At 47.8% G+C, this 13501-nt stretch overlaps 1 protein-coding gene and 1 long non-coding RNA gene across 3 annotated transcripts in view; both read left to right on the forward strand.

The window, feature by feature from the left end:
• Positions 1-13501, forward strand: part of LOC135315794 (uncharacterized) — a 212058-nt gene that overhangs the window by 13990 nt on the left and 184567 nt on the right. The window lies entirely within an intron of this gene.
• Positions 1686-2213, forward strand: NHLH2 (nescient helix-loop-helix 2). Of its 2 annotated transcripts, none has more exons than XM_064464801.1 (2): positions 1686-1849; positions 1931-2213. In XM_064464801.1, the coding sequence occupies exons 1-2, from the start codon at positions 1700-1702 to the stop codon at positions 2189-2191; spliced, it is 411 nt and encodes a 136-aa protein (XP_064320871.1). In that variant the 5' UTR covers positions 1686-1699; the 3' UTR covers positions 2192-2213. The 2 variants fall into 2 exon arrangements, with proteins under 2 accessions (XP_064320871.1, XP_064320792.1); XM_064464722.1 differs by having other exon boundaries at positions 1686-1848; positions 1924-2213.

The following is a 13501-nucleotide window of genomic DNA, read 5'->3' on the forward strand; positions in this document are numbered from 1 at the left end:
CTTTTTATTTTTTTCCCAAGAAATCGTCGATACCCGACCTGAGCGCTGGCCCGGTTTATTCCCTACCCCTGCCTTGTGGGCCTGATTAACGCTCCTTATTAAAAATAGAAGAGGAAGCGTTTCCGAGGGCCCTGGCAAGCGGCGGCCCTTTCCCAGGGAAGCAAGTGCCCTCCCCTCTCCTCTCTCCCTCTCCCTCTCCCTCTCCCTCTCCCTCTCCCCAGGCCTTTCCCCCTGCGCGCCCCGGGGAGCGCCGAGCCCCGGCGGGGGCCCGCGCCCCGCCACGCGTGCCCCGCGTCTCGCCCCGTTGGTGGGACGCTTCGCTCTAGCCTTGCCTGGGAAGTATTCCTCACGCCCGTCGTTTAATGTATCTATTATTATTGTTACTACTACTACTTTTAATTTATTTATCCCAACCTGGTCTGAGACCCGAGGGGGACTTTGCTTGGGAACTTTACGTGGAAATACTTGGCAGTCTGAATTCGGAGGGGGGTGGGGGGGTGAGGAGGGAGGACGTGGTGCGCCCTCCTCCCTCCGGCCCGCTCCCCACCTGCCTCGACACCCCAGCCCTACACGCACACACGCGTTTGTGTCCAAGGTTATTCACTACTTGCCTGATGTATTGTTTTATTACATGCCGGCATGTCCACGGACGCGCTCGGGTTTGTATTGCTGTCTACATGACAGATGGTGCTCTGTGAGGCCGCAAGAAGATACGATTCAATTTTCTTTTGAAAGGCACGTCCGCATTTATTTATTTATTTAGCCCCCCCACCCCCTTCCTCCCCCCCCCCCCCCCCCGCCCTTTTCGCGCAGGGAGGGGAGAGGAGGGAAAATTTAAAGGAATGGAAAAGTTCGGCCACTGCTTTGGGGTTTTGTTGCTTTTTGAATCCCACGCTTAAAAACCGGCGATTCTCCAAACATCCCCGTTTGGTCGCTGCCAAATCGCTGCCCGCACAATTAGCAGCAGGAAAGGAAAAAAAGGAAAAAGAAAAAAAAAAAAAAGAAAGAAAGAAAGAAAGAAAGAAAAAGAGAAAGAAAAAGGAAGGGGCGCAGAGAATGAGCGGGGGGAGACCCCGGTGGGTGCTTCGGGTCCCGGAGTTTTGATTGGGGAAATAAATTTCCCCGCTGGCCTTGTTATGTTCGCGGAGCCTTGAGCTGTATGTTTAAAAGCATCATGTCTGCACAGCGTTACCGAAAGAGAAATGGTTAAGCAGAGACTGAGAGGGGAGGAAATACGACGTTAAAACTGGGGGTGGGGGGGTGGGGATCGGCCTAATATTGAGCCACTGGGTATTAGCTTGTTTGAAAAAAAAAATGTTCTTTTATTGTTTTCCGGGCCTGTTCCTAGAGCCAAGCAAGCGGGGGGAATAACGGGAGGAAGCATATTGCGTTGAAGCTGCCGCCAAACGCTAGAAACGGGACAGTAGATGAGGGGCACCGTTTATGCCCGGTACGGCCCCGGTCCGTGCTCGCTGCAGGAGCCGCGGTCGCGCCGCCCGCCCGCCTCTCCCGCCGCCCCGGCCGGGCGGAGCGGGGCGGCAGCGGCCACCGGGCCCGGGGCGTCCCTGCCCGTGCCCCTGCGCACACCCGGACACAGACAGACACACAGACACCCACCCCGCTCCCGGTGGCGGCGCCGGGGCTCTGACCCGCTCTCTCTGCTTCTCTATCCCGGGAAGGCTCCTCCGCCCCCTCCAAGATGATGCTTAGCCCGGACCAAGCTGCCGACTCCGACCACCCCTCCTCGGCGCCCTCCGACCCGGAGTCCCTGGGGGGCGCGGACGCCCGGCCGCTCAGCTGCTGCGTCTCCGACCCGGAGCCCGCCGAGGGCGGCGGCGGCGGCGGCGGCGTTGGGGAGGGCCGGGGCGGCGGCGGCGGCGGCGGCGGCGGGGTTGGGGCCGGGGCTGGGGCTGGGGCTGGGGTTGGGGAGGGCCGGGTCGGGGGCCGCCCCGGGCTGCACCCCCCGCCGCTGAGCCGGGAGGAGAAACGACGGCGGCGGCGCGCCACGGCCAAGTACCGCTCGGCTCACGCCACGCGTGAGCGGATCCGCGTGGAGGCCTTCAACCTGGCCTTCGCCGAGCTGCGCAAGCTGCTGCCCACCCTGCCCCCCGACAAGAAGCTCTCCAAGATCGAGATCCTGCGCCTCGCCATCTGCTACATCTCCTATCTCAACCACGTCCTGGACGTGTAGCGCCCGACCGCCCCCACGGACCCACGGACACGCGGCACCTCCCCGCTCCCGTCCGTGTCCGTCCGCCCCCCCGCCGTCCCCGGTCTGGCCGCGGAGGCAGCGGCGGGGGTCGGGGGGGTCGGGGGTTGGGGGGGCAGCGCCTCCCCGGGGCGGGGGTCCCCCCCGCAGCCCGTCCTCTCCCTCCCCGGGGGTTCTCCCGCAGGGTCGCGGCGCGGCGTGGCCGGCGGAGAGCCCGTTTTTCGGAGAGAAGTGTAAAACCGGATTGTTTCTTCAGGCTGTCAAGTGCCCCTTTATATATATCCAAAAACATCTACTTGTGACCTTAAACGTGTGACCCATGGGTGCGGTTAAAAATAACTATTTTTTATTTATGGTAGAAGGAGTTGACAATTTATTTTTTTCAAGATTTATTTATTTTTCAGAGTGGTGGCAATTTTACTTTGGATACTTTGTGCCAATTGGTTTCTATAGTCGGGTGTTTACACTTTCTCCTGTGGAATATTACGTTTAACTTTATGAGTGTTTGTTGGGATCGACACAGTGTTCCTTTCCCCCCCTTTTTTTTAATTTATTTTTTCCCTCCGATTATATTGCACTTGTGTACGACAAACCTCCCGTTCCCCCCTCTTTATATTTTATATATATCTCAAAGAATTTGTCCTTGACCTTATTTCTTTCCTTCTTTTCGTGTGGGATCGACAACCACTAGCACTTAACTAGGAGAGTTTTTTTAAAAACTTGTCGTTATTCTGATCTATAGTTATGTCTGAAAAGTACTTTGCAAATCGTTTATAAGGGAAGTAGTTTCTTTGTGGGTGTATATGTGCGTGTATGTATACATGCATGTGTGTGGGAGTGAGCGTGGGCGTGTATGTGTGTGGTATATTTTTAGGAAAGGGTGTTTTTCCTAAAAAAAAAAAGAAAAAAAAAAAAAAAAAGAAAAGTAAATCCAGGACTGCTTTCCTTTGTGACAACCAAAAATTCTATAACCTGAAAATGTTTCATGTTCTTTGCTGTGAATCTCTTAAAACAAGAAGCGCATTTTAGGGACGAAAAAGAAAAAAAAACCACATCTGCTATCCAAAGATTTTAGTCTTTTTCAGGGTTTTTTTGTGTGTCTCTGTTGCTTTATATAATGCAATATTTTGTAGTGAAAATAGATAAATCTGGTTTCTATCTGATGCGTTTTTCATATCTCTCATGAATGGTGAGCTGTTTTGCATATAAATAAAAGTATCAAATAAATGCTGTTTTTTCCTAATTATTTTTCCCTGCTGGTCTTTCTATAAGATGGAGGCGCAATGCCCTGACGAATAAGGATTGTAAAGCCTTCTCGAGTTATGTGGGAAAACTTCAACAGGTTGCCTAGGCAGACCCAGACCGCCGTCCCTCTGCCACAGCTCCCCTGCTCCAGCTGCTCTCAGCTGGCTGCGCCGCCCCAACGCGTTGGGGGGCACAGGACCCATTACTTTCACTTTCTCCCAGTCACTGACTGGCATCTGGGCGCGAGCCTCCAAGTTCAGGCTTGTAAAATCAAATCCATGCTTGCAAGCACCTGTTTTGCCACATCGCTCTTCAGTACGTCCGACTCTGCAACCAAAATGTACGCGTTCCATCCTGCCCGGGCACGCTGGATTTTCTTTCTCTTGTTTAAATTCAGTTTTGAGCCCTCCCACTGGCTGGGTGCAATTCTACTGTAACCAAGTAAAAATCTCGAGCCCCTTCTCTGTTTTTGAAAAGCTCAACCATGCTCCTTTATAGGCTTCACTGCTAAAGCTTGTCATTTGAAACACAGCACAGATACAGGCTCAATAACAGGCAGGTTATTACCTGAGTAACGTGAGACCTCTGTGCCATCGCATTTATTAAATCCTTTTCTTGTTTACCGCAAGGGGTTAATTTTGCCCATAATTTGAATATCGCCATTGACTCAGGAGGCTGCCTCCTCCATTGTTACTTGCTGGAGAGATAACCTCCCCCCCTCCCTTTTTATGGCTGACACTTTGCACAGTGGTTTAATTAAGTGTGGGCTTGACCAGCTGAAAAGCTCCATGTAGAAAACCTGTCAGAGAGACTGTTAATTCCACTTTCTACCAATGCACGCTTCCCACGTCCCAAGGGAGCACACGCAGGTTTGGTGGTTCGATGCACGGTTTTCAAATCCTGCATCTTTCAGGGCTGAAAAAACTCCACCAACTTTGGAGCTACTTTTCTTTGGGACAGGCTTGTTTCTTGGCTTCTGTCAACTTCTGGACATGGGGTCAAGTTTGATGCTAATCGCCTGAGCGATATTATAAATACTGCCATCCAGCAAGCCTTCATGCAACCAACATTCGGGGGAACTTAGTTAATAAAAACAGTAACATATTATTTCCTTCTCAAATGTGGAAGGCACATTTTAGGGAAGAGAGTGCTCTGCATTACCTTACTGTAAAGTACGGTGTCTGCAGCCACTGGCTGTTGGTTCTAGCACACAGAGCATGGGACAAGGAGGGGTGAACCTAGTGTCCCCCCCGGCCACGCTCCCCGCTCAGGGGGTGGTGCAAACACATCAGGTTGCAGGCTGAGAGACGCTCAAGCTAGGTCCCTGCAGGGAAGTTTGCTGCAGACCCAGTGCAGGTTAGTAGCCCAGGGTCTCGAGGCCCTAGCCACGGGACCCAGTACCCAAGTGATGAGCCAGTGAACCCCCTGTGTTGTGAGCATAGGAAAGCGTAAGTGTGGAGATGTCTGGGAACAGCTCAGGTTTGGATATAAGAATATTCCCTGGGTCATTCCATTTCTACCATTCCCTGGGACACCGGAGAGCCTGCTTGCACTCAGAGACAGGAAGGGCAGGAAGGGCTTTGCTTGTGGTGGTACCCACAGGACTGAGTCTCAGGTTTAACCTGCAGGAGGGTCAGGGCGCTTGACCTGAAGGTGAGCCCTTTTCTTCCAAAGCTTTATCTGAGGGAAGAAATTGCTTCTCCCTGCAAGCCCTGTCTCACTTCCATCCGCTTACCACCTTGCTTATATCGTCTCACCACCATGACATCAGCACAACCACTTCTATTTTTCCTGCTGGCATCAAGAAGGAAATGCATCCTCGTCTAGTAGTTGATGACTTGAAAACAAAACGTAGGCTTTGCTCACCCATCCCAGCCCTTTTTTTATTATTGAGAAAGATCTGAGGAGTATGTACAAGATACAAGGCCAATGCAATGAAAAGGCTGCATTGATAAATGCTCAAAATCTGGATTTATGAAGAACGGGTAAACAACCTTAACTTTATCTCATTGCAAGTCTGTGTTAGACAGCAATAAAGTCTAATTATACAATCAAAGTTACTTTGCCCATGTCCATGTTTCCTCAGCGATACAGGAACGAATGACCTTGAATGACAATATTATAGGAGGAATTGGGTGGCAATTGGCAGGGAAGAAACACAGAGTTAGTATTTCCTGGCTTTTTAGGGACTAAAGTTAGGATTAAAGCTACATTCAAATAACTTTCTTTCACATTTAAAGAGGAGCTTATCTTACAAACCATGAAAGAAAGCATACTCAAAGACAGAAGGCAGAGCACTACCTCTGGACCTTTAGCTGAGGCTAAAAGAGGTGCTTTAACCTTGACTCAATCCATTATATAAAACATGGCATGGAAACCTCCAGCATTCACAGAGAGGAAGTATTTCCAGTGGACAGGTCTAGAATATCCCAGTACAAGGGATATCCAACACACCCTGAGCATAAGGTGATAACACCTATTATGACATGCTTGCAGACCTGTATGAACATACATGGGCATGGGGCACAATACGCATTCACATCGGTGTCGTTGGGAAACAGGGCATCTAATGCATTCATCTGAACCCTAGAAACAGATCCTGACTGTAACACAGCAAACGAGGACAGGCAGCAAGCCAAAAGCAACTTCTACAAATAAACGTACTGATTTCCCCGGGACTGTGCAGCTAAGGGAAACAGCTGTTTCTGTGACTATCATATACTTTCCTAAGAGATTAAAGAATCTAGAACACAAAATATTCCAAAATATAGACTTGCTTTTATGCTGCTCTTAGGTATGCATATACAAAAGGAAGGATTTCTAGACAGAGAACATCTCTCACCAGCAAAGGACATGATATATATGTGCTTTCAGGATCACAATACTCACCGGCCACAAAGTAGTGCCTTGTTGCTTGTGTTATGAAGAGGGTGAGCCAGATAGGATATTACAACTGACACAGCAGAGAAATTCTGAGGGTCTTGGATATGATTTGATCTCTTTGCTGCATTTCTAGCAAAGAGTGTGCGTGCATATGAGAGAGAGAGAGAGAGAGAGAGAGATGGGGGGGTGGACTGAAGAGGACGCGGTATATGAAATCCAACAAAGAAATGGATCTTTTCCATTATATAGTCATGAAGAAATACCAGCGACATTCTATCTATCTGTTCATGTATCTATCCATCTAGCCATCCTGTAACCCAATTAACCCAGTCCTTTTAGGGTGAATAGATGTATTCTAATATCAGCCATTATTTTTCAGTACTCTCAGTTTATTCTCCAGGGTGGGACAGATCAATAACCACAATAGCAACCGACCCAAAAGGAAAAGGCAATCTCCTGGCACTTCTTATTTATTTCTTCAGAGGAGATTTTGTTTTTCCTGCCTCTTCCCCTGCTGACGGATTTTGCCTTTCCTGCCCAGAATGGCCGTGCTGTTTTATCTTGGGCTCTATTTGCATGTGGGCTTCAGATTCATCTTTGGCTCCTTGCACGGTTTGGGATGAGACCCTCCCGTCCCCAGAGAGGGGGGCAGGTGTTGCTCCAGTCGAGCGAATGGAACCAAATTACAGGACCGTCTGTCGCCTCCTCTGGGAGCCGGGGGAGGGAGGGGAAGAAGGGGAGGGGAGCGGGATGCCGTATGACAGAAAAGAAAAGCAGAACATCATACTGATGCCGATAAGAGCTTGAAAACATGAGTCACCCCAGCCCACAGCCCCACCCAAAACCAGGCAGCAGCCACCTGAAAGAGAAATGTCAGGAGCAGACACAGAAATAAATTGAGTCACTGGGCTGGAATAACTCAGGCTTAAAATGAAAGAGAGCTCACTCAGACCCCGTCCACTTTCAGACACACAAGCGCAGGCACAAAGTTGGGCCAGCTAATGCCGCTCTTTTCTCAGCTCCCTGCTGCGTGCTTTGATGCCTCCCCTCCGTCCCTCCAGAGCAGGCTCCTTGCTCTGCCCACCACCGCTCTCCACCAGCTCCTCGCAGCCCAGCTCTGCAGGCAGCTCCCCTCCTGCCTCCCCTCCCTCCAGCCGCTCTGCCTGGTCTCCCCACAGCCACCCTGCCCTTTGAGGTCCCTGAGAGCTGCATGACTGCACGGAGGTCCTGCTCCTCCAACACCACCAGCCCATGCTCTGTAGTGCAGCTTGTCCTTGCTCCTGTGGGTAGCTGCTTGATGCTCCAGCTCAGGGGCAGAGTAACAGGGCTGGGCTCTCACCTCCTCTCTAATCTGGGCAGACTTTTACCTGAGACAGCAGGTGATTTACAGAAGTTACACTCTTCTCACACCTACCCGGCCACTTCCGGCATTCTTAGCAATTTAATACAAACCCACCCACCCACCCTTTTTTTCAGAGCTTTTTCCTCCCAAGCTTTCCTACATACACACACACATTTGTGTGTGCAATGATAGCTCTCAGAGTGGCGGAGCTAGAGTCACTTGGAAAGCAACAGGCAACAGTTGTTCTGCCTGCTCCTCAATGAAACATGAAGATGATCAGAGAAGAGAAAGCTGCCCTAGAGAGAGTTCAGAGGACACTTGGGAGAAGGGATGGAAAAAGGTGTCATTAGAAGTACTTAAAGCAAAGCAAAAGCAGTGCAGGGAGAAAGGCAGAAGAAGCCAGGTCACATAGGTAGAAGGGCCACATCAATCAGAGATTGGGCATAACATGAGGGATTTTGCATGAGGGTGGTGAAGTGTACAAATGAACCTGGGACATATGCAGGTGGAACAATGGGGGAAAAAAGCACATGAAAAGGCAGGCAACGGACACAAGAAAAGATGGCAGCACGCCATCTTCCAAAGGGAAGGATACGAGCGGCTGGGTAGAGCTGCTAGTATGAGAGGATGGGGAGAAGATGCTCCGGCGAGCCAGAGGTAGCAGCTCACTTGGGGGGTTAGAAACAAGTTCAGTCCAGGAACAGACAGATGCCAGGCAGGGAGGGAACTGGAAGAGTTCATTAGTCAGGCATTCAAGACTACTGAGGAGTGATCAGCCACAACTTTAATCATGGCCAGAGGGATGGACTGGCACAGGAACTTTTTTTTCAAGGACCATAAGATGACGGGTTTGTCATATAACATCTATCCTCCAGAGAAGTCCTCTGTCTTTCTCCCTGCTCAAAACTATTCTGTGCATGGAAGTGGCAGAAAGATTTGCAAACCCCAGGGCTAGAGCTCAGCATGGGCTCACAGACAAGATAAACACAAAGAAAGAAAGAAAAGAAAAGCAGAGCAGAGCAGGAGAGAGCAGAATTTGACCGTGTGCAGACACAACATCCAAAGACAACTCTTTCCCACATCTCACACTCAATATTCCCAACATCAATGGTCTTCTGCCCATTTAAGCAATTTCAGAATTTAAGATGGGCTTCAAGACTTTCCCAGAAATTACCCCTATAAAACAGAGCCACTAACTTGTACTGGACTTTTGTTATTCCAGACAATAAAGACTCGACTGACCATGAAAAATTGCAGAAGAACTGTGCAAGACTGATAAAATAGCACAAGAAATTCAGTCTAAATAAAGTAATAAAGTGATGCATGCAGGGAAGAACATTTCTAACTTCACATATAACTGATAGGTCCTGAGCCAACCTTAGAAACAAGATCTTGTAGTTATGATATATTGTTTCATGATAACATCAGCTTGGTTCTTGGTGGAGAGGAAAAAGAAAATGAAATGTTAGATATTATCTTTGTAGAGAGAACAGAACAGGTAGAGAACAGAGAGCATCATTATGGCATTGCATAAAACCAGAGTAAGTCTGTATCCTGAATACCATGTGAAGCTCTGGTCCTCCAGTCAATCAGTAAGAATACAGTAAAAGCCCAGTAAAAACATTAGAAGCATCTGAGAATGGCAGCAAGGATAACGCAAAGCATGGAGTAGCTTCTGTACAAGAAATAACTAGGTGAAAAGGACTGAGTCAGTGGTGATTTTACAGAAAGCCACTGTATCCCAGTTAAGGAGGGGATGGTGGAAAGGGATCAGTGTTCCCTGTCTCTTCCAAAACAATTTGATAGCAGGAGGCATCAAATGAAACTGTTGGGTGCCAGGTTCAAAACAAACAAAAGGAGGTGTCTCATCACACCATGTGCAGTAAAGCTGTGGAGCTCCTTCCTCCGGGTGTTGTGAAAACAAAAATGTTACAGAAGTTCAAGGACAGAAGCTCACAGAAGAGAAATCTGCTGAGGATTTTTAAATGTGTAGATGTTGCTTCCAACTCAGGCTCTCCTCAAGCCATACGTGGCTGAAGGCCAGCACTCTTCTAGCAGGAATTATCACATATACCTCCACTATTGTGATATTCCCCAGGCATCTGCTTTTGGCCCTCATTTGAACTGGGATTTTGGGCTAGATGGATGTTCAGTCTGGCTCAGTGCAACTGCTCTTATGTACATCTTCATGATCTGAAGGAAATGGATCTTTGACAGATGCCAACTTCTTTCAAGCCTCAGTCTGTCCGGACCCGAACACAAAAGCTTTTTGTATAGTGCATCCCCCACGGGCCAAGGTGACAAGATAAATATGATCTTTTAGACAGGGACGAGGAAGACTTGTTCTCTGGGGCAATAAGCAAAACAAATGTGGTTTCCCTCAAAGCCAAAGGGTTAGAGTTTGATGTCAGACACATAAAGGTAAACCTACAACAGTTCCACTGATCTCAATGGAGTTACTTATGACTGTTGCCAGAGTAATGATCCTAAGAAGGATCCTGAAGATAATCAGGATGGTCAAATGCAGGACGGGCTCCTGCCTTGAACTCTGTCCCAGACTTCTTGTCCTGACCTTTTTTTCAGTCCTTACTTGAACAGGACTACCTTCTGAACAGGTAAGTCCATTTAGTCAAGGTCACAAGTTCCTACCTTGCTTGAATTATCCCAAGCAAGCCTAAGCTCAGGAGAGCTTAAATTAAATTAATCTAGCGAAGTGTTTAAAAGAAAAAAGGACTGATGAGAGACTTGGGAGTTTAGATTCAGCCATCCTGATAATCAAAACTACAAAAATTTGACATACCTTAGATTCAAGCTGCAGAAAGGAGAAAGAAACAAGGAAGAGGAAAAGGAAGGGGAGGTTAAAATGGTGACATAAAGAGGAGGAGTGAGAACAGGTTAGTACATGCACTATGGAGGGAATTGTCAATCATCTTCTAAGCTCATCCCATTGGAGCTTCTTAGGTATTCATTCAAAGGTGTCTCAGACAGACAAGCAGTCTCAGACACCATATGTAGCTATTCAGACAATCCCGGTAAAAACAGACCAGCCTAAATTTTGTGACCAGAGGCCAGTGTGAACCAGGTCTTGCTGCTCAGCTGGGCATTGAGTCTCCAGAAGTGGTTTGGAGATGTTCATCCCTGATTTCTTGATGAGGAAAAAGAACATAAAAAGCATCCAGAGATTCAGAAATGGTCTTTAAAGGCAAAAATCACTTTCCTGTACATAGTTACATGACTGTCTCAAACTGTCTCAAAGTCTACACTGTAGTCCAGCCTGTATCAGAGAAAGCATGGCTTTCAAAGAAAGTATCTTGAAGGAACTGCAGAGTAGCCCCCCTGGCTCTCCCAGTCCAGGGCTCCCCGCACAAAGCTCATCAATGCCAAAGGATTTCTTGAGAACTACCAGATTTCTTGACCCATGAAGTAGCTTCAGACAATGTACAAAGTAAATCGGTGCAAGACTTCCCTACTCCATTCACCCTGTAACAGTATCCAAGATTTGAACCTTACCCTGTAAAGGTGAACTTACCTCACCTGACATTTTCTTGAATCATTCTTAAAGCAGCTCTCAATGGTGGGTTTACAGTGCATGCTTGACCTACAGACACTCATAATACCTCCTCTGTATCATTATAAGATATTCAGAACTCTTGCTACCAAACAACTTGCTTCTCAGTAACATCCAAAAGGTGAAAACACTACATGAAACAGGATCCCGAGTAAGATTTACATGCTCCCAGAGTGCAGAGTGTTAGGAAGGGCCAAGGCCAGGGTCAAGTCCCATGAGTCACCCAGGGATTCTAGCACAAGGCTGCATTGTAGCCAAAGGGTAGAACCCCCTTGTAACCTTTTTAACCATGCAGATGGTATTGGTAGTCCCCTAAATATTTCCACCAGAAACAGAGGTTCAGGTGAGAGCCAGCACAGTATGAGCTATTGGGGCGGATCCTAGCAGGATGAATATTTCTAAGTCTTAGGGTCTGATACCCAAGGGGCATTCATCAGCAATCTCAGAAGACGGCCCAAGGACTAAATGCACTGACACTTGCATATGGCCTAAAACACAGTCTTTCTAGGGTAGGGTTAAGCCGTGCTGGCGGGATGGCACAGAAAAACCTGCATTGCTTGCTAGCATAAACAAGCCGTAATAGCATTCATTGCCTTTCTACTCAGACAAACCGCATTTAATTACCGTGCGTCCAAGTTGCAGTAATCTGGATGCGGATAGATCTGAAGTAAATTGAAAGGAAATGGATTTTACGTGACAATGTAGAAAGGAAAAGCACATTAAGATAAAGATGATTAGGTGGATTGGAAGAACCTTGTAAAAGATAATTGCATTCAAAACAATAGCATCTTCAGCACAGGAATTTCTGTCAAGTGAAAGTTATACCACTGTCACACTCAGAGAAGTGTCCACGCCAGACTGGCTCTTTCTTACTTTGCATGGTGGCTCCTGAGTTTCTCTAAGAGTTGCAGCTTCTGGCTTGACTGACACCAGCAAAGCCATTTCTCTGAATCTCTGAATCTCACAGCCAGTCTGGTATTTCTCTGTGTCTCACATCCTCCTGGGAGACAACATATGCTTCCCTTTTCTACCCTTTACGTGTTCAGACTGCAAACACTCTGTCAGCAGTATAAGGACCTGACCCACCCAGTGGGAGAATTCACAACCTGCCCAACCCCACCCTGTCTCTGAAGCTGACCGGTCCCACCGACTCCATCCCACCATGAGAGGTATATAAACCCTTGGCTAAAGAGGTGCTTGCTCAGTCCCATGAGGTGACCGAGATGCTCTGGTATGTGCTTCTGGAGAAACAAGAACTGACTCTTACGGGTTGAGAGTAGTTGATGGGCATCTAGTCATTTTTTCTAGCAGTGACATCTGAAGCAGAGAAAGGCTGCTGAGCTGGACTGTGTTTGCCCATCTGTAGTCAACCAGCTTGTTAAGGCGTTATTAGATCCACCCACCAAACTAGGAGCCAGCTTTCAAGCAATTCAACATCCCAGGCTGTTTTGATCCAGAGCTGTGGGTTAGCCTCTGCTTTGTTGCTGGTCACTGCATTACAAGAGCAGAAACTCTTTCTAATTGCTGAGCGTGAGCAAAAGGTTGCACCCTTCAGCAAGTACTCAATAGCAAGGATGTCACCATCATCCACTCATGGATTGGATGGTGCAGTATGACATGAGTTTCCATACATGCTACACCACATCTGTTCTTGCTTGCTTGTTCCAAAAGCCAGTTACTGATATGGATCACCATATAACAGGATGCCTTCTTGACATACCTGTGGCACAGAACTTTGAAAAAATACCTACAAACAATAGAAACATCCAGTTAGTCTCTGGATTACCTGGTCCAATGATGCTAAATCTATTGTGTCTTAACATGTCCTTTGAGAGGACAACAGCACGGCTGGTAAGCAGCAGTACGTCTGCTCATTGTGATAATGTTACGTCAACCATCTCATCATGATTCTGCTGTCTTTGTCTGAGGCCCGTCCAGAAAAGATGGCTGTCCCACTGCAGCTTCATTTTTACTGGTGTTGTGAGAAGGTGTTCCTTATTTCTTCACTGTATGCATCTATCTGACAAGTCTATTTGACAACTGTCTTCCATAGTGGTAGGACTAATCCCACCATTTGCAGCTTTGTCTCCTATCATAAGGATGCATAATAGCAACTTCTGGGTCCCTGAATCACATGTTATTTGTTTTATCCTGGTTGGGTTTTTTTGTATGTTAGAGTCCCCAGGGACTCTGATTCCCAGTGTTTTTGTCAGGATTTTTCTTGTTCTTCAGTTTCCTATTGACCATGTGACAA

Source organism: Phalacrocorax carbo, chromosome 1, assembly GCF_963921805.1.
Source record: "Phalacrocorax carbo chromosome 1, bPhaCar2.1, whole genome shotgun sequence".
Taxonomy (NCBI): Eukaryota; Metazoa; Chordata; class Aves; order Suliformes; family Phalacrocoracidae; genus Phalacrocorax; species Phalacrocorax carbo.

Coding starts and splice junctions, on each gene's coding strand:
- NHLH2 (XM_064464722.1), top strand. CDS start 1,700: ATGATGCTTAGCCCGGACCAAGCTGCCGACTCCGACCACCCCTCCTCG. Junction 1,849..1,923: donor GGCGGCGGCGGCGGCGGCGG/CGTTGGGGAGGG, acceptor TGGGGCTGGGGT/TGGGGAGGGCCGGGTCGGGG.